The sequence below is a fragment of the Syzygium oleosum genome, unplaced genomic scaffold (assembly GCF_021117445.2).
Source record: "Syzygium oleosum isolate NSW1041296 unplaced genomic scaffold, Sole_v2.1 Sole_v2.34, whole genome shotgun sequence".
NCBI lineage: Eukaryota > Viridiplantae > Streptophyta > Magnoliopsida > Myrtales > Myrtaceae > Syzygium > Syzygium oleosum.
The window spans coordinates 1,670,996-1,691,298 of NW_026607518.1; the positions used below are offsets into that span (position 1 = coordinate 1,670,996).

At 36.5% G+C, this 20,303-nt stretch overlaps 1 protein-coding gene across 1 annotated transcript; it reads left to right on the forward strand.

Moving 5' to 3' along the window:
• The first annotated feature begins 280 nt into the window (after positions 1–280).
• Positions 281–20,072, forward strand: LOC115693745 (uncharacterized). The gene is made up of 8 exons (XM_056305080.1): positions 281–3,184; positions 8,338–8,605; positions 8,711–8,775; positions 13,259–13,359; positions 13,888–14,269; positions 14,377–15,096; positions 17,283–17,768; positions 19,242–20,072. The coding sequence occupies exons 1-8, from the start codon at positions 281–283 to the stop codon at positions 20,070–20,072; spliced, it is 5,757 nt and encodes a 1,918-aa protein (XP_056161055.1).
• Positions 20,073–20,303: the final 231 nt, after the last annotated feature.

Sequence of the window (20,303 nt, forward strand, 5' to 3'; positions counted from 1 at the left end):
ACCTTGTTTCTTTCCTCATTGGCTGCTCTTTACAACTCGCGCGCTCCATCCACAAGGAAAGTCTCTCGCTGGCCAAAAAGTCTTATTCCACTCTTCGACGCTCCCCTTCATCCTTTTTTGCGGTCACATCTCTGTCTTCTTCTCTTATCGTTCTTCTTCTGTTTCGCTCTTTCTTCTCCTCGGCACAACCCTTCTTCCCGTCCTCTTCTTGTTCGCTATCCGCTGCACCTTTCCATCTCTCTCTCTCTCTCTCTTTCTGTGTGACAAAAATCAAAGAAAAATGTCGATCAATTCTGCCGTTACTACTATATGGGATGTCTTGAAGTACGGAGTAGTTCCCATCAAGCGTCAATGCGGATACGTCGTGTCCTCCAAGAGCTATGCCAACGATCTGCAAGAGGAAGTCCAGAAGCTGGCGAACGAGGCTCAGAGGGTCCACATGCTTGCGGAAGTGACCAGAAACAATCCTGAGAATTTCTACAGTGACTTCACGGAGTGGCAGGCAAGTGCCGAGAAGGCCTTGAAGGAGGCACCAGACCTGTTGGGTGACTTCGAAAAGGCGAGCAAGAGTTGCTGCCACGGGATTCTTCCCGACCCCAAATGTCGCTATCAGTTCAGTAGGAAGGTCAAGGATAAGATTAAGGACATTCGGCAACTCGCTCAAAAAGGAAGTGAATTCAGGGAATTGAACGATATCTGCTTTCGCGATCCTGCCCTGGGGAGTGTCGCTACACCAACTCCGGCTGGCACAAAAAGCAAAGATGTCGTCGTGTCAACCACTGCGACGGCCTCCACTTCTTCTGCCTCGACGTCGATTAAGCTTAGGGACGATGACGTGTTCGAATCCAGAGCTTCGATCATAAGGGACATCATGGAAGCTCTTGCTGATTACAGCAATAGCGTGGTCGGGGTTCACGGGATGGGTGGGGTCGGCAAGTCCACCCTTTTGGAGGAAGTCAAAAGGAGAATAAGCGAAGAGAAGTTGTTCGATTGTGTCACTATGGTCGACGTGTCGGCAAATCCAGACATCAGGAGGATTCAAGGAGAGATTGCGGACGCGTTAGGCTGTAGTGACATAAAGAACGAAGAGTATCTCGACGTGCGAGCGAATCTTCTGCACCTTAGTTTGGAACATAACAAGCTGATGAAAAGGAAGGTGCTCATAATACTGGACAACCTGTGGGGGAGCCTCGACTTGAACTCAGTCGGCATTCCTTGCGGACTTGACAATAAAATCATAGGATGCAAGTTGTTATTGTCATCGAGAGATCAAGATGTTTTGCGAAGAGAAATGGGCTGCGACAGGGACTTTCTCCTTCCGGGGCTGCAGGGGGAAGAGGCAAGAAGATTGTTTGAGAGCAGAGCGGGAGACAAAGTTCATGATGACGATTTCAAACCCTTGGTAGATGAAGCACTCCACAAATGTGCAGGCTTGCCTTTCCTAATTTTGGCGATGGCGAAACTTTTTAAAGATACTAGTTTATATGAATGGCAGGATGCTTTGAAACAAATTGAGACGTCTACTAACGAAGGAATCGGAGAGGTGATAAATAAGATGTTGCAATGGAGTTATGATCATTTAAAAGGCGAAGAGGTGAAGTCATTGTTACGACTCTGTGTTGTTTGTGATGTCCCTGAGCCATCTCCTGAATACTTGGTGAGGTATGGCGTGGGTTTGGGGTTATTTAGAGAATGTAGTAGCATGGAAGAAGCTAGACATAGTTTGAGCTCACTGGTCAATACTCTTCAAGCATCCTCCTTTTTGTTAGACAATGGAGACACCGGTGGTATCAAGTTACATGACTTGGTTCGTGAGTTTGTTGCCTCGGTCACTTCAAGAGATGACCCTCTTATTGTGTTGAAAGATAAAGATCAGTCGGTAACAGAGTTGCCGAAGAACAAGCTCAAAAGTTGTACAGCGATATGCTTTCCCTATGTTGGCATGAAGGAGCTTCCCCAAGAATTTGATTGCCCCGAAATGCGGATCTTTTTGTTGTTCATGCACAATGAATCTGTTAATGTCTCAGATTCATTATTCAACTCTATGACGAAACTCATGGTTTTAGATCTTAGTGGGATACATCTCACTTGTTTGCCTTCATCATTTCAGTTCTTGAAGAACTTACAAACTCTCTGTCTTGATGATTGTTCTTTAGAGGATGTAGCCATTCTTAGTGAGCTAAAGGGGCTACAAATTCTCAGCTTTGCGAACTCCAAAATTCAACGATTGCCAAAAGAAATAGGGCAACTAGTAGAGCTGAGGTTGTTGGACTTGAACCATTGTTCACAACTTCAGGTAATTGAACCGGGTGTTCTTGGAAGATTGATCAAGTTAGAGGAGTTGTACATGGAGAGTAGCTTTGATCAATGGAATGCCGTGGAGCAAACTCCACCAATGAATGCCAGTCTTATTGAGTTGAAGAACATGAAGAATCTTTGCACTCTGCATGTATCCATTCCCAATCCAAGTGTGCTCCCAGAGGATCTAATCTTCAACAAAATAACCAAGTACAATATCCAAATAGGTCGTGTGGGGGGCTGGTTAATACGTGAAGGATCGAGCTGGTTAAGTCACAAAGGATTGAGGAGATTGGAACTCCAGTTGAATCCAACAAGCGATATTCTTCGTAAAGGATCCATGCAAACTACCTTAGACAAAACCGACGATCTACTTTTGGATAGGTTGAATGGAATTGAGCAAAGTATTTGCGACTTATACCCAAAAGGTTTTCCAAAATTAAAGCATCTTTATGTCTGGAATAGTCCCTCCATCCATTACATCCTCCGAAGGCCTTCCCTCACTGCTTTTAAGATGTTAGAGTCGTTACTTCTCAAGAATCTCCGCAACTTGGAGAAGATATGCCACAACCACATCTCCTCCAAGTCCTTTAGTACATTAAAAATAGTACGAGTCGAAAGTTGTGATAAGATGAAAGTTCTGTTTCCTCTTTCATTAGTGAAGGAACTTCCATTGCTAGAAGAGATCAAAGTTAACGCTTGCAACTTAATGCGGGAGATTGTAGAAGCTGATGATTGTGGCAAAGCCGAGTTTCGTAATTTGCATGTATTGGAATTGAGTGGCTTGTCAAATATCAAGAACTTCTTCACTGCCGGGACAGCTCCTTCAAGTAGTATATCAGACGACCAAGTTGGCACTCAAGTTGCATTCTTCAATGGGCAACAGGTACCTTTCTATCCAAAGAATATGGTATATATTAATCTTTCCCTTCTTTGCTAATTAGATGTAACATAGATTATAATGCTAATTCATCTTGTTATTTTCAGTTCCTTTATCTTCCTAATAACCTTTTCATTCATGACTTCTCTGTTATTAGACAAAGCAATCTTCCGCTTCTCTTCACGGTGTAGAAATCCAACTAATTATTTGAAATTCTTGTACATTTAGTTTGTAATAGGTTCTGAGTTATTTTCAACTTACATGCTGCAAGTATATCTATATTAATAGGTTTTCATGAAGCAGAATTGAAAGGGATTTTGGCATTAAAATAATTTCATAATCTTATGAAATGGATTCCACTGAATTTAGTTCTCCTACTATGCTATTATCTATAAATTATATTAATATACGTGACTTGGTAAAAACCAATACGAATAATGGGTAAGAGGACTAGGGGTTTTTTTTTTTTTGAAAAAAGCAACTATGCTAATCTAATTATGCACGTCTTGTGTGTATTGTGTGTTTAAATAAGCACTTACTCATTGCGTAGTTCCCATAATTAGGAGAGTAAACAATTTTGTGCATGTTCACGCACGCATGTACACGAAATTCTATATTTATGTATATATATTGTAAGCGCTTTTGGCATCACAATCATAAATTTGCAAATTATGTTTAAAATCTCGTGGTTGTAGGCAGTAGTTAGCGACTTTGAGGAAAAATTACACGAAATCCCCCGTGAAGTTTTAGAGCGGTCTATACATTTACTCCCAAAATTTCTACCTGCACATAGCCCGTTGCGCCGTCAACCCTTCGTCCATTTTTTCATTTGCGGGTGCCCAACATGTGATTTTTCAAGGGTAAAATAAGTGCAATTCTTTATTTTTATTCAAATTACTCTTTTGTCCCCAATGATTCTTCTCCATCATTGTGTTTTTTCCTCATTGTTTTGTACTTATTTTGGAAAATTTTAATTTATTTCAACGCATTCGGAGGCCAAAGGATGATTTGACTATAACAAATACAGAAAAATTACAAATTTACCATTAAAGAAATCACATGTAAAGCACATGCAAATGGTAAAATGCACTAAGGGTTGACATCTGCAATAAAATCAAAGTTGAAGAGACACTAAAGTTTAGGAGTAAAGGTGTACGCCCTCAAAGTCCGTATTGGGTTTTGTGTAATTTACCTTCAATTTTTATTTTTCTTCGTAAGTAAATGAATGTTATATTGATGTACATGAGCATCATTGAAGAATAAGGAAAAATACAAGAGTGTGGTAATTAAATAGTGAAATATCAAGAAAGAGATGAGGGACGAGCAATAAATAACAAGTGGCTTGTTGAGAGAGGAGTTCTAATATTGTCGAACAGGCAAAATGGCCAAAAGTAGCATTAAAAACTCTAAGATTACTCCATTGGCAGTACCATTGATTGTATGTATCGATGTAGTCAATATAAATGATAGATATACATATGTTTGGGGGGAAAATATCATAGGAGTCCTATTATTTTGGTCATGAGTGAATTAAGTCCTAAATATTTTATTTTAGTGAGTCCTCAATAACTGAAGTACATGCAAATCAAGTGCTAATGTTAACGTCGATGACAAATTTCATTGCCAAAAATCATACCATTCTATATTTATGAAATAAAGTATGATTCTGACCTAAATCAAGGAATAATGTACATAAGTTTGCTCCATAATTGAGTGCAAAGTTGATTATCATATTTTATTGAAAAAACTCACAAAATTTATGTTAAGCTGTGAAAAATCATTATCATTTTCCTGTTGTGCTTACCTAAAATTTGGGTAAATTTTGTTAATTGATCAAGCTTTTCGCTCATTTCTAGCAATTTCATGTGCTTTATTCCTTTAATATGGTCAAAATCATGCTTTTAATTTGATGAAAGATTAAAATGAAGCAACTTCCAAGCGAATGTTTGGAGCCCATACAAAAATCTCAACCCCAGTTTGAAGCATTATGCCAAGATGCAGACAAGGCTCGAGCGTATAGAATGGCAATCGAGATAGAGTAGACTGTAACATTCACAATATGAATAATAAATGATTTTGCATAATAAACCTTTATCACCTAGAAATCTAGCTTAAAATTTTTGACTATGAAGTTGGTAAATTTGATCGTCGCCACAACAATTAATGGCATTTATAGTAGATTAAACTAATAAACTTGTAAGTGGAAATGTATTTAATTGTTTAACTAGCTTTGGTGATAACATTTAATAGGAGATCTTTTTGGTTTAGTCTTTACACCAAGTATAAAGAGTCAGATGACAAATCATGCAAGTGAGAATTGAGGGGAGCAATTAAAGGTGAAAAGGCTTCGTCATTTGTTTTTATCAACCGTTGTAGACACATTTTATGATGCTATCTACACTTTTACGGGACAAGTTCCGTATCCAACCTCAGCCGTTGGATTTAAAGGGAAAAAGATCCACCTGTTAAATTGGTTATTGATAGTACTTGACTAACATTAGAGAGAAGTCAGTAAAGGATAAACAATTGTCCAACTGAGGAAAGTGTACGACCTTTTTGCACAAAAATTTTTTTTTTTGCTGCGAGCAGGGCTGTTCAGTTGACTGGACAAGATTGCCCGTTTATTATTATTATATTTTCACGAGACTCTAGATCTGCAAATATCTTTGGTATCATAACGAAATGTTTCTTTAACAATCATGAAATTAGGATAAGTTACATAAACTTACAGACTTTAAAGGAACATTGAGGTAATTTATTAAAGATGGGTAAAAAGACAATCAAGATAATCTCAAGTTATTTATTATTTCTCAAGGAAATTTGGAATCTTTGAGACTTTCAAACTTATGACATATTGCTTTTAAAGATAGGTTACAATTATTAATCCCATAGATCCTTCGAATTGTTGCGGTTAATTACTAAACGCAATAGCTATCCCTTATGAAAATTTGAGTTAACTTACATTGTTATTGGGTAGTCACTAAGTGATAGCATTCTCATGTTACTGCCTCTATAACTAAACCAAAGGATAGTACTAACTATATAGAGATGCAGTTGAGAATTGGACAGCTTTAGACAAATTATGATTAGGAGTGTACTTACGAATAATTGTAACTATAAGTTACGACCTATTGAGGAAAAATACAATAATTGTTAGGTACTTAGCAACACCATCGTGGAATTACGAAGCATGAAAGGTCGTTCTAGTATGGATCGTTAACAGCCTACTATGCATACATTGTCTACTACGCGCATGGATGGCTCACACGTGTCCTCTTGCTTTTATATTTTCTTGGGCCTACTCTCTCTCCCTCTCGCCAAAAGTTGCTCAAGCATCACAAGAGAGCCTGCATCCTCTCTCTCTCTTTCCCCCCCTCTCTCTCTCTTATCACTCGCTGAAGGGCTGAGAACCACATCTGCTTGCCCTTGCCATTGCCACGCTCATCCGCCACCACCATGACTGGACACCATTCACCTCCATCGACGTCGCCACCAACAACTCGTGGATTCAACCCTTGCGCTCGGTCATCTCCCATGCTTACCGGGCACAAATTCTATCTCCATCTGTTTCTCTTCGCCGCAACCAATGTCACTAGCTCGATCGCCGTAAACAAGCTCGGCGCTAGCACGAGCCATTGCCGTGTCTTCTTTAGGTTGATTCCTAAGAGAGAGAGAGAGAGGGAGTTTGGTAAAAAGAAAAAAAAAACAAAGAAAAAACGTGCGCCACGTGTTTGACTATTTATGCGAGTCACAGACAATAGATGTAAGGATCGTAACAGATGATCCATGCCTAAGGAAGTTTACATCAACGAGAAGGAGTACGTATATTATAATAAACTACCAATTACTAGCATACATAAGAAAATGTAACATCATTGGACGATTATTAATGACAACATCCTTGATATTATTGTGTCACTGGATAAAATACAGTATTTTTTCTGGGACATTATTGGATAAAAATATAACATGTCATGTATAAACTGATTGGGTCTGGGCAAGCGCAAGCGGGCTTAGGTGGGCGGGCCTATGCGTCAAGAGGAAGTTACTTGCATTAATTAAACTTTTATAATTGCAATTTTCCAATGTGAAGTAGTAAATTACTCTTTGAAATTGCTAAATTTCCTTAGGTAGATAATAAATTAAAAATACTTTCCGTAATTAAAATCTTATAGCATTGTAATTTACTTCTCATGATTGCCATCTTGACTTGTTGAGATAGTCAACCACGGATTGCAATGAGTAATTTCCTTTTGATAGTAAATTGCCTGTGTCTTCCGTAATCACGGTCATTCTACAACTTCTTAATTTCTTTCATGGTTGTAATCTCCACTAGTGAGATAGTAAATTACTTTCTAGCAATCATCCTATATAAAATCAGTAACGTATCTTCAAAGTGGTAACATAATCTAAGAGGGAGAAGTTTACTGAAGTAGTTTACATTATAGGAAGTAACTTACCTTGAAAGTACTTTTTGCTTCATGGGTCACTAATTTTTTCTATCATTAGTAAACTGAATAGGTGCTGCTTCAAGACCATAATTTCCCTTATTGTTAGTAAATTGCAAACAAAACTTGATCATAATAACATCCCTTGTTATATGTAAATAACAAGAAAAGTTCATTAGCAGTCTTTTGGGGTCGTAAAATACCTTTTTGGATTGAACATTAGCTTTCGCTCATCAAAGATTTTTGTAAATACAAAAATTATTTTAAAGGTCATAAATTACTTTGCTCGAAAATTTCCTTCAGCAACCATTTATAATAACTTGCTATAGCATAAATTTCCTGCTGTCCTTTGTAATTGTAAACGCTATTGTTGATGGGTCTGCTCATCAGGTTTCAATCCCATCTTTGGAGTCCTTGGCAATGATTGCACTTCCCAATCTAAAAGATATATGGAGCGATGAGTCTCCATTAGAGCTGAGCAATCTCCAATCTCTCAAGGTGGAGCGGTGCGAATCTCTCTCGAAGATTGTGAACTTTGGGTCGCTGGTAAAACTACCCAAATTACACACTTTAACTATAGAATCTTGTGTTTCGGTGGAAGAAATTTTTGACCTTTATGGACCAAGTGCCAGTGGAAATGTTGAGACTCTCTCTGAGCTAACTACCTTCTCTTTAGAGCGATTGCCGAGCTTGAGGTGCATATGGAACAAGAATCTTTGTGGAATAGTACAATTCCATAATTTAAAGCAATTAGAGGTGAAAGATTGTGACAACCTCCGATTTATGTTTTTCCCATCCATGGTTAAATCTCTCGCAAAACTGAGAGATCTAATTGTAGTGGGTTGTAAGAAGATGGAGACGATCATTGTGGAGGAAGAAGGGTTAGGAATGGAAACATCAGAAACTCTAGCATTCCCAATGTTAACCTATATTGAATTACAAAATTTGGAAAATTTGACGTGCTTCTCTCACGGAAAGTGTAAGATTCTTTTTTTTTTTTCATTATTGAAGATCTTGTATATAGATTCATCCCCACAATACCAAATGGTGACATTATTTTCGTCTAATGAAAAACCGATGATAGGTTTACAAGAAGCTTGGAGTCAAGACCATGTCCAATCACGCTCCACTGCCCTCTTCAATCGAGAGGTACATGATTAACGTTATGTCAAGATATTAGATATATTGGAGCAAAATACTTGGCATCATTGTTATGTGTGACAGTATTTTGGAAGTTTACATTCTGTGCATTTCAAGTGGCCACATGGCAGACTTCAAACAATTAGCAAGTTTGAACTCGCACCAATCCCTTGAAGGCAAGAGTTAGATCAATCACATCAAATTATTTAAAATTTATACAGAACATATAGGCATAAAAATAATTATTTTTCCCACCTAAGTAAATAATTAAAATTAAGAAATAAATAGTTATGCCGGAGACAAAGCATAGACAAAACGAAAAGTATTTAAATTACTTACAAAGCCTACTTTGGTTGAAATTGATCATATTCCACGTAATCCCTGCACCCTAAAATCTGGATAAGTCAAAGTAAAGTTATAATCCAAATTGTGATTTTGAATTGAAATGATGAATCTAAAGTAGAGTCACTACAGATGCAAAAGTTAGATACTAAATCTTCAATGAGGTCAATTGTTAACTCTCCAATTATTGGGTTAAAGTCGCTACAGGTAACTAAAATAGCAATGGATTTTGTAATCTGTCATTGAACTTTAATTTTAATCACCTAAGGTAATAGATTTTCACTTCTTTATAATTTATGCATTTTGCCAAAAATCCGAACTTTTCCGGCGAACTATCAATGTGGTGGACACATGGCCAATTTTTTGAACATGTCACTATTGCCACATCGTCATGAAATTAGCATTTCACTGGAAAATCTGTATAAATATACAAATACAGTGTAATCCTTATTAATGCCCTTAATGGGTGTCACTTAGACTTTTAATTTGAAGATGTCGATCATTCTCCTTGCAAAGGAAACTTTTCTTGTACTCTCCATTCATCTTGCTTCCAACGATAATTCCTCCCTCTCCTAGGTGCTGTCCTTTATTTTCTCAAAAAGAGGGAGATTAATATGATATGGGATACAATTTAACTAGTTATTTATATTAAAATACGTATTGTGATTTTACACAAAGGAAAAAATTCACGCCCTTGCGACGCATAAGAAAACTGCCAATTACTGAGTAATTAAAGAAAGAGGAATCACGTTATCGAAAAAAGAAAAAAGAAAAGAAAAGGAGGAATCATGCAAAGGAGTGTCTCACATTCTGCCAAGAGGGTAATCATCGGGTTTTATAATTGTATTAGAAATCACTATATTTTTGTTAATTATGCTATAGAACTTATGTATTAAGTTCGCGTTAATTCATGTCACTTTCGCATTTGTCGTATAGTTGTGTATACACGTGTTAATTCATGTCAACAATTGTTTACCCTTTTGCTTCTCATTTTTTCTAAAAACTTTAAAACCTCATGCGCATGCATTACTTTTGGGCACTTTGAAACTCGACTGATGAATGAATTTCGTGGTAAATTCAAATGGCACTACTTGAGTGCGGGAAAAAAAAACAAGCGACCCTCTTGTTGATATGACATAAATGGTTGTTACATCATAAGGTAGATTCACATATCTCCACTTTACTCTTTTAGAGTCAACATTATTGGAGTCATTTGGAAAAATCAAGATATCACTTAAAGCGAGCAAAAAAGAAATAATAAACATTGGATAGTTTTATCACAACATAGACCCTATTAGAAAGTACAAAATCAGAAAGTAAACATTTATATATAGCAAGTCCTAAACTAGATTATATATACATACATATACACACACACACTCACATTTAAGAATGAATGGGATGGGAATAGTAAAATGGTGATGACTTAGTCCATAATTTTTCATGTCTTTTTTTATGTTTTATTTAGGTGGAGAGTTGTTAAGTGCGTCTTTTTATTATTTTTATCTTTTTTTTTGTTTTTATGGTATTAGAGTTGGTAGGCAATCTTTTAGACTTTGTTTTCAAATATCCTTTCTAAATGTTTGAAAATAAAATCTTGCCATTGTTCTTTTTGTCAATTTCAAAACAAAAATTAAAAACCTGATTTCGCATTCGACCATTCAACAAAATATCTTCAAAGATAATATGTCCATGAATATTGTCGCATCCAAATTACAAAGAGTTGGAAGTGACAATTTGCTTTCACAAATAAACTTGAAAATACTGATTATTTTTTGGCCCTCTCAACTCTCTCGAGTCTTATGCATTAGTCTATTGAACATCTCTTATGGTACTTGCACAAAGCATGAACAGGTAATATACCTGCCAAACAGGATCTCTAGAAGCTATCCAATTTTCAGAAAAAATTTCAAATTGTCAGCAATTTCACATGTACGGCTTGGACATTGCAAGCATGTACAAGCGATTGAAAAATTGAGATGAAAGTGAGCAGTAAGGTTCAAGAAAAAGGAAACAAAGGCTGGAGATGAAGGGCCTTGTAGACGCTCAGTTGAATTTAAAAATTGATGCCTCCCATGGGGATTATGTTTCACCGAAATTAGGTATTGACCCAGACAGTGGAAAATCTTTCCCCAAGAAGTCCATCTTTGGTTTGTTTATGGTGATTGACAGGAATGCAATTGGCGTAACAAGGAATAAGGACAATGAATTTAAAGGTAAAAAGCTATAACTAACGAAATTGAAAAGACATTAAAATTCATAAATTGATAAGTATAAATCGAATGTTTTGTTTTTGACGATGATCATTACAATAACTACACGCTGCTTTATCCAATCCCTGATTATGACCGCCCATTAGCAGTTATTATGCTAAGTACAATTGTAACTACTCTTCCAAGATTCTAGGCCTCCTATCTGCATGTCAATTTTATCCATAAGTGGTTATAGCATTCAAAGCCACTATTATTTATCCATTGCTCAGTCCGTCTCTGATTGACCTCTTCACTCTGCTTCCTTTCTTCTTGTCTCTGTGTCCAACACTTAACCAAATTTAATAATAATAACGGCCATATATTGGTTGTCATTGAATTGATATATTCATTGACCACTCGCCATCATGCATCGACAACTGTATTTCATGGTCATCGATAATCATTATTTATAGTAATTGATAAGTTCTCTCATTGTCAATAGCTACGTTATGTAGCTGTTGATGACTATCACTTCTCTTGCTAATAGCCATATCGGTCTCAGCATCGAGCTCTGTATCCAACTAAATCAACTTCATGTCGATTATAAATAGTTGGTTACTTTTTTGGTGTAAAAAGATTAGTACGTTGACTTTCTTAGATATTTTCTATTACCTTTAATGAGATATTTAGAACTATCTTCAATGATTTGACTCGGGTATATGTTTGATCTATCGTGGGTATCTAACTATTGGATCCTCTAGCACCACTAAAAAGTTGATGAATCCTAAAAGAAAATTCAATCAATTAAGTATATTAGTTCTTTCAAGTGCGAGATTATGTAAGTAAAATTGTTGATTTGACCCAATTCCTTTTTTAATTACTTTCTTTTATCCTAAACTTTTCAATTGTTTTAGAGTAATATAATCCTGAATAAAAAATGAGTAATAGTAACTTTAACCGGAAGTAACCATGTCCTTGACATAATTTACGTATATTCCACGGATCTTATAAATTATAATTTGATTTATATTATAGTTTTACGTGTATCACACTGGTTCAATTCTAGTAAACTAGTAAAACTAGAAAGACCTAACGGGCTAACAAAGACAGTCTTGGGATTAACACATTAAATTTGGAGTTAAACTTGTCCAAAATGAGACATGAAACCCCTTTTAGCAAAATGAAAAAGGAAAAATGCTGACAAGCACAAATGAACCGGGATTGCTATATTGAAGTAGCATAGTTATCACAGAGAAACAACACAACCTACAGTAATTGATCGCAGCGTAGACTAATTTATGTCAAAATATAAAGCGGAAAAACTTGAAAAAGAATCGGAGATTTGAGGAATCTGCTTGAACCCGTGAATAAGACGACCGCGATCAAATAGATCGAGATTGTGGGGACCATGTGTTTCCTTGTATGTACGAATTTTTCTTTACCACAATTAAGTGTGATTTTATTATTTTATCGAAATGAACTAAAATGAAGAGAGGGAAATATTTGATTTAAATTTAGAACATGAGAGAGAATAATGTGATTATATGATTGTTGTATTAGCCTATCCAAATTACCATTTTGCCCATTGCAAAAAACTATATATGGTTAGTTTCGGTTAGATTATTATTTGAACTTTTTGGGCAAAAAATTTGGGGTTGAAAGTATCGTTGGTATTGCTTTGTTATATGAAAAGCCAAGTAATGCTCCACTTGCTAACCCATTTCAGACCTCAACATTTCTACTAAACACACGGAAAGACCAAAGAAGGATTCCTTATCTTTATTAGTTAGAGTTTTAGAAATTTTTTTGTTATTTATTCCTTTTTTATTTTACTTTTTTTTCCTCTTGTGCAACTTAATAATCCTCCTCTCCTCTTGGCACTCATCTATACTAACATCTTGAAAGTTCATGAAATCGTAATTTAGCTGACTCACCAATTCTGTGAGTGAATTCTACAGGTTGCCTTTCCTAGCTTGGAGACAGTAGAAATCAGGGGCATGGATAACATTGAGATGATATGGGACAATCAAGTTGCTCCGAATTCTTTCCACAATCTAAAATCACTTCATGTGTTTGTATGCAATAAGCTAGTGAACGTTGCTCCTTCTTGCATTCTAGGACGACTCTCTAGCCTGGAAAATTTGAAGGTAATGATTTGTCCTTCGCTTGAAGTTGTTTTCAAACTTCAGCCACTGAATCCTCTAGATGGACATACCGTTGCTCGTTCTCCATTAAAACAGCTAGAGTTATCTAATTTACCGGAGCTAAAGTGCGTATGGGATAAGGAACTCCATTGTCAAGTTAAATTCCAATGTCTATGTTCAGTCAGCGTCTCATTCTGTGAGAGCCTCACCTCTCTATTTCCGGCCTTAGTAGCCAAAGATCTAATCCAACTTGAGGAGTTGCATATTTACGCATGTGGCATTGCGGAACTCATCGAGAAGGAAGCACTAGAAGAGCTGAGCATCAATGTGGAAGCCATAGAAGGCCCAAGTCATGAGCAAAAAGTACTATTACCCTTTTCAAGATATTTTCCACATTTGAAGACAATATGTTTGTCAGGTTGTAATGGATTATCAAATATGTTCACACCGACAATAGCTGGAAATTTGGTGGAACTCACAAATTTGAGTATAAGTAATTGTCAAATGATGACAGAGGTCATTAGTGATGAGGGAGGTGAGGAGCGGCATACAGTGGCTTTCAAACAGTTGAAGTATATGCAACTCAGTCGGTTGACGGGGTTGAGAGGTTTCAGCTCAGGTGGATACACTTTGATGTTCCCTCTCTTGGAACATGTCATTGTGACTCAATGTCTCAACATGAAGTTCTTCTCTGAGGGACTAATAGAGGCACCAAAGCTGGGGAGTGTACAAGTACAATTGGAGAAACGGAATGGAACAGTAGAGTGCAAGAACGTTTGGAAGGAAAACCTCAACATCACCATCCAAAATATGTTTGAAGAAATGGTATGTATCATTTACCAAGTGTGTGCAATTGCATGGTTTTGATCACCAACAGAGTAATTGCATCTTGCTAACTAGAAGTTTATATTTAACGATGCATTTTCTCACAGGATACGGTTGCAGTAGTAGAGTTTATGCGACTGTCTAAGTTCCCTGAGCTAATTGAAAAATGGCACAGCGAACTTATTCCCATCAAGAAGTCATCTTGGAGATTGAAATCATTGGTGGTGGATAAATGTCCATCATTTATGAACGCAATTCCATTCAGATTGATGCCTGTTTTAGACAATATGAGAAGATTGCAAGTGTGCGATTGCGAGTCGCTAGAAGAAATATTCAATCTTGAAGGGTTGGAGGCTTTAAAAAGCACTCAGGTTTTGTTTTGGCTATGCGAGCTGGCCTTGGTCAATCTACCAAATTTGAATCGATTGTGGAATCAAGATCTTCAAGGAACGATGTGCTTTAGTTCTTTAACATATCTAACCCTGTATAATTGCAGTAACTTGAGACATGCTTTCGCTCCATCGATGGTTCGGTGTCTTGACTTTCTAAAGGAGATGGAAATAAAAGAGTGTGATAAGATGGAAGGAGTGATCGCGGAGGAAGAAGGGCAAGGAAGCGCAGTGGAGAAGATTAATTTCAGGTTTCTTCGTCAAGTGAAGCTGGAATGTTTGCCCAATTTGACTAGTTTTCTATCGGGGAAAAATCATACGCTGAAATGCCCCGTATTAGACGCGCTGAGCATTGCCCACTGCCCCAAGATGAGAAGTCTGACTTGGAAATCTTCGATGGAGATTGACCATGGCACCCCTTCCCTTTTCACGCCACAGGTCAGTCTTCTTTTTATTTTTCCACGTAGGAAATGCTTCTTCTTTTTTCTTATTCTGATGCTTCTATTTTTTCTTCCAATGCTTTTTTGCTTTTAAATATAACCTGCAAATGCACTTCCAAATATCTTTTTAAAGGCTATAAGAAATTGTAGAAAAGTGTCAACACCAACTTTTTGGCTAGGAACCACCGCCCTCAGCGGCTGCGCTGGCTTCGGGCTCCCCTCCCCCCACGAAGGGTAGGAGTTCGAATCCCAGTGCTGGCGTTAGGGATTCTTAAGCGTGACGTCGTGGTGGTGGGTCCTGCGCTAGCGTCACCCCGGGTTTTACCTCCTCGGCTGTCGGCCGTGCGGGGGGTTCCCGGGTTACCAAAAAAAAAAAAAAATTTTGGCTAGGAAATAAATCCATGGAAACAAATGTGAAGAAGGTGAACTAAAAACAAGTTGGATGCTCAGTTTCGTTTGTTTCGCAAAAAATGAATGATTAGAAAAATATTTTCTTAAAAATAATCGTTTTTATCTCTTACAAAAATAAATAAACGAAAAATATTTTCATCGTCCATGAAAATATTTAAACAAAAATTATTGTTGACAATGAAGACTTTTTCTATTGACTAATTATTTCAAGTGATACAAGCAATCATTTTTAGGAAAATATTTTTCAAATGATTCATTTTCCGTGAAACAAACAAACCCTTAAGTCGAAGAAAATTAATCCAAGGATTCTTATCTTATCTAATGTTGCATCATCTAAAAAGGGTAGACAATTGGAGAGGGGCTGGCCTTTTTTTAAAATTAGAGTGCAGTGCACTGAAGTAAAATGCGCGCATTTATTTGTGATTGGCAAACATGAAAGTTGAAGAATCCGATAAGTCATCGAGGCAACTTTCCAAAAATGAGAGAAGGCGTTTTCTTTATAATCAATGTACTACTGAATATAGATCCAAATAAAATACAATTTTAATATTTGATAATTATTTTCTTGATTTGACAGAATTTAGGAGAGGTTACCGTCGAAGTAATATAATAAAGAATAAACAGGTACATACCATCATCTAATTTTTTGAAGAATAAACATCAATTCTCAATTTTATTTTGAATTGATTTCAGTGAACACAAGCTAATGTGTTTTCCAAATTTTAATTTACATCACTTCTTAAAAAGGCAATTAACACATACCAACTAATCAAGCCATCTCCTCCCCCATTGGAGGAAATGCTTGTTTTTTTTCTTATTTTAATGTTTTCTACTATTTGTGAGTTTAACGTTTCATCATAACGAGTATCCACACATTTATTTATCTTTAATCATAAGGGTTATTACTAATTATATATTTACTTCTAAAGTCATTTATTTGTCATACATGAGCTTTCATGAAATAATAGATATCCCCCACATTATTAGAATATTTCAAAAAAGTCATTGTAATACTCACTTTCGAGTATTAATAGATTTAGGAAAGTATGAAAATAGTCATTCTGTTTTTTAGTGATGACAAGTCGTAATTGCGTTGATTTTATTGCAACCAAGTAAAAAATGTCAATACTCGCTTCTCAATGGACAAGTCGTAGAAGGTCATTAACACAGTTGATTTTCTCCAAGCAAACATAGTATGATCATTGGGATCATTTGACCGAGGCGAATATCTTAGTGGACCGTTTCATACTTGTATGACAAACTTGTCTTTTTCCATGGTCCATGGACTTAGGGAAGCAAGGAAATATGCATTTGGTAATTGAGGTTTTAGAATGTCGTAATTTCATTAATTCATGTAATGAAAATTCCATATGGGCTCTTAAACGAAAGATTCATGACAATTCATGTCATATGAATTTTAGGAAATTGCAAAAGTTTTAATTTGGTATTTGAGGTCATAATTATGTTTTTTGTGTCGTAACTCAATGAAAAATGTTCTATTATCTTTTTCTGCACGAGTATTAACAAGTGGTAAGGATCGTAAGGTAATTGATTTAGTCACAACGCGTTTCATGCTTGTTGCAATGCAATGTAACTGGCCTTAGTCATCAGTCAAGTGAAATGAAAGCATAAATCAGCCCCTCCATGTTTGTGTCACTAACAAGTTCTTGAATTCTCATGAATTGTGAGAGTTAGGGAAGTTTGGAAATTCCTTCTTTGAGGTCATAATTCAATGTAATCACATTTATTGTGTCATTTTCTTCAATATGGCAGGTACAGTTTCCTCAGCTTCGATCGATGATTCTCTCCCACATGGACAATTTAAGCAATATATGGACTAGTGGTCCTCGAGAAACTCTCACTTTTGAAACTTTAAGGGAACTGGAGATTCAGAATTGTAACAGCCTTGAAAATCTATTTCCGTATTGGGTGGCTACAAGAGTAGACCAACTTGAGAAACTTCGAATTCAATTTTGTGTGATCAAGGAAATAGTCGCGAGTGGAGATGACACTCCACACTCCACAACTGTTCAAGTTCTTTTTCCGAAATTGACCTCTCTAGTGTTACATGATATGCCACAACTCCAGAGCTTTTGCCCCAACTTGCCTGCTTTGAACTGGCCATTCTTAACGGAATTGCGAGTGACTCACTGTGACAAACTGAATATGTTGTCCTTTGCGACATTTGTAAACAAGTGGACTCAGAAAGATGATCAACAAGACCTTTTAGACCAGGAGGCACAGTCTTCATTTGAGAGGGTATGATTACAACTGCTTATCATTCGTTTCAACTTTGTTCTTTAATGCACTCACTAATCTCATATCCATTGCATAGCCATGTCATATTAGGACATTGTAGAAAACATGGTATCCCTTGCCTATAAGTTTGTCGACAACATATGACCATATAAGATATTCCTAATCTAATCTAATTGATAAAAATGTATTGTGGTTCTCCTTGAGATCAATGAGGACTTGACATGTGGTCCTCTCCATTGTGGACACATGTCTCACCACTGAATTTTTCTTCTCTATTATATTTTCTACAAACTCTAAAAGAATAAATTCAAACAATTCTCTTTTTTGAAAAAATAAGATTAGAACCTTATTGCGCTATATTCTACTTTTTTCTTTCATTCACCCCTTATATTTCATGTCTGCTGCATAGTCTTGTCACGTTATACTTCACCCCTTACCTATCAGTTTGAAGACAACATAATATATTTCTAATATCTTCAGCACACTTTTGAGTTGTGGACCTCTACATGTTTGAGTAACACCGAATGCATCCTGTCAAATAAAATTCTAATCTAAGAATTTTTTTTTGACAATATAAGAAATTTCTATTAAAAGATGAATTTAGTGAGTTGGTTGGTTCTTGAAGTTAGATTCACTCTACCAATCTAATCGGGGATAAGAGAGCGCAAGTGCCATAACTTTCGTATGGCGCTCACTTGAGTGTTATAACTTTTTTTTTTTTGCTCATTTAAGTGACACATCGGAGTAAAATTGATAATTTGAGTACCATTTCCGGCAAATCATCCTTCATGGTTCTTTTAATTAATTTTCCATCCGATTTTTAAATGTTTTTTATTATTTTTTTGAATTTTATTTATTTATTTTTTATTTTGATTTTTAGTTTTTGTTTTTCTTTTCCTTTTCTAATTTGCTTTTTTTTTTCAAGGTCGGCGAGGGTCATTGGTGACCCTCGCCGGCCTTGAAAAGAAAGTAATTCAAAAATTCAAAAAAATTCAAAAATATATTAAAAAATTATCCACGTCAGAGCTGGCGAAGTCATGTCGGACGACCGGCATCCACGTCGAATTTTCCGGCAAGGCAAATCGCCGATGGCGCTCAAGTGATCGATTTTTCGAATTTGTGACACTCAAGTGAGTGAAACAAAAGTTATGACCCTTAAGTGAGCACCATACGAAAGTTATGGCACTTGCGCTGTTTTTATCCCAATCTAACCTTATGAGCCTCTACTTAACAAATCCTCTTCAAGTTATCAATATGGATGGTTCTGGTGGAGTCTTCGATTATAGTTGTATTTTGTAATATGACTTCAAAAGCTTGAGACTTCTATGCAGAGTCTTGAGATTCAATGAACTTTTTAAGAAGATGCTCACCTTCCAATCGAATCACCTGAGTTAGGTTTATCTTTTACTACACCTGATTTGTTATTGAAGCTATGTTGAATTTGCTTCTCTTGTTGTGTTGTCAATTTGACAGGATTTTCCCAACTTAGAGAGACTTTTATTAATCGAAAAGGATATTCAGATGATACAGCATGGAAAATTTCCTGATGACATCTTTAGCAAGCTAAAAGCACTAATATTGGCATGCTTTCATGATGAAAATGCCGTCTTTCCTCCTAGATTCCTCTTAGAGAGATTTCAGAATCTACAAAGCCTTGAGGTCTTTTGTAGCTCATTTGAAGATATATTCCCAGATGAAGGGTTTGTTGATGAGGGAAAACATCCTATGCTTGAAAATTTAAGAGAACTTAAGTTAATTAAGCTACACAAGCTAAAGCATGTCTGGAGAGAAAACCATTTGGCATCAAAAATTCTTCAGAGTATCAAAACTTTTGAGGTTATGGATTGTCCCAGTTTGACAACATTATTTCCAGCCATGACATCCTTCCAGAAATTGACGAACTTAGTGGTGAAGAATTCCTCAGGATTGGTACATCTAGTAACATTTTCAGCTGTCACAAATTTAGTACATCTCATAAACATGACTATAATGGGATGTGAAAAAATGAAAGAAGTAGTGACAAACGATGGAAACGGAGCAGGAAAAGTGATTTCTCTTGGGAAGCTAAAAACATTGAGACTCCAATATCTGCCAAGCTTAGTATGTTTCTCCTCCATCACAAGTTGCATCTTCAGATTTCCATCCTTGGAGCTTGTTGTAGTGGAAGAGTGCCCGAAAATGAAGATCTTTTCTAAGGGTACGCTAAGCACACCAAAACTACATTGTACGAGACTATTCAAATACATCTGGGAAGTGTGCTTGGAGGGTGATCTCAATACAGCCATACAGAAATTATCCGCATAAACAAATACACACAAAGGTAGTAAGATCCAATCAATGTCATCCTCATCTATTTTTTTTTCCGCTTGCCTTTGCTTCTCAAATTGTCCGACACCTTAAGCGCCATAATTTCTAAATTGTTCATCTTTTTAACTTGTCTAGTCACTGATAAAAGGCAAGGGCAGGTGTTGCAAGTGGTACAGACATCTGGAAGTTACTGAGGCACAGTCAAAGGTTGGCATGGAGAAGATTTTT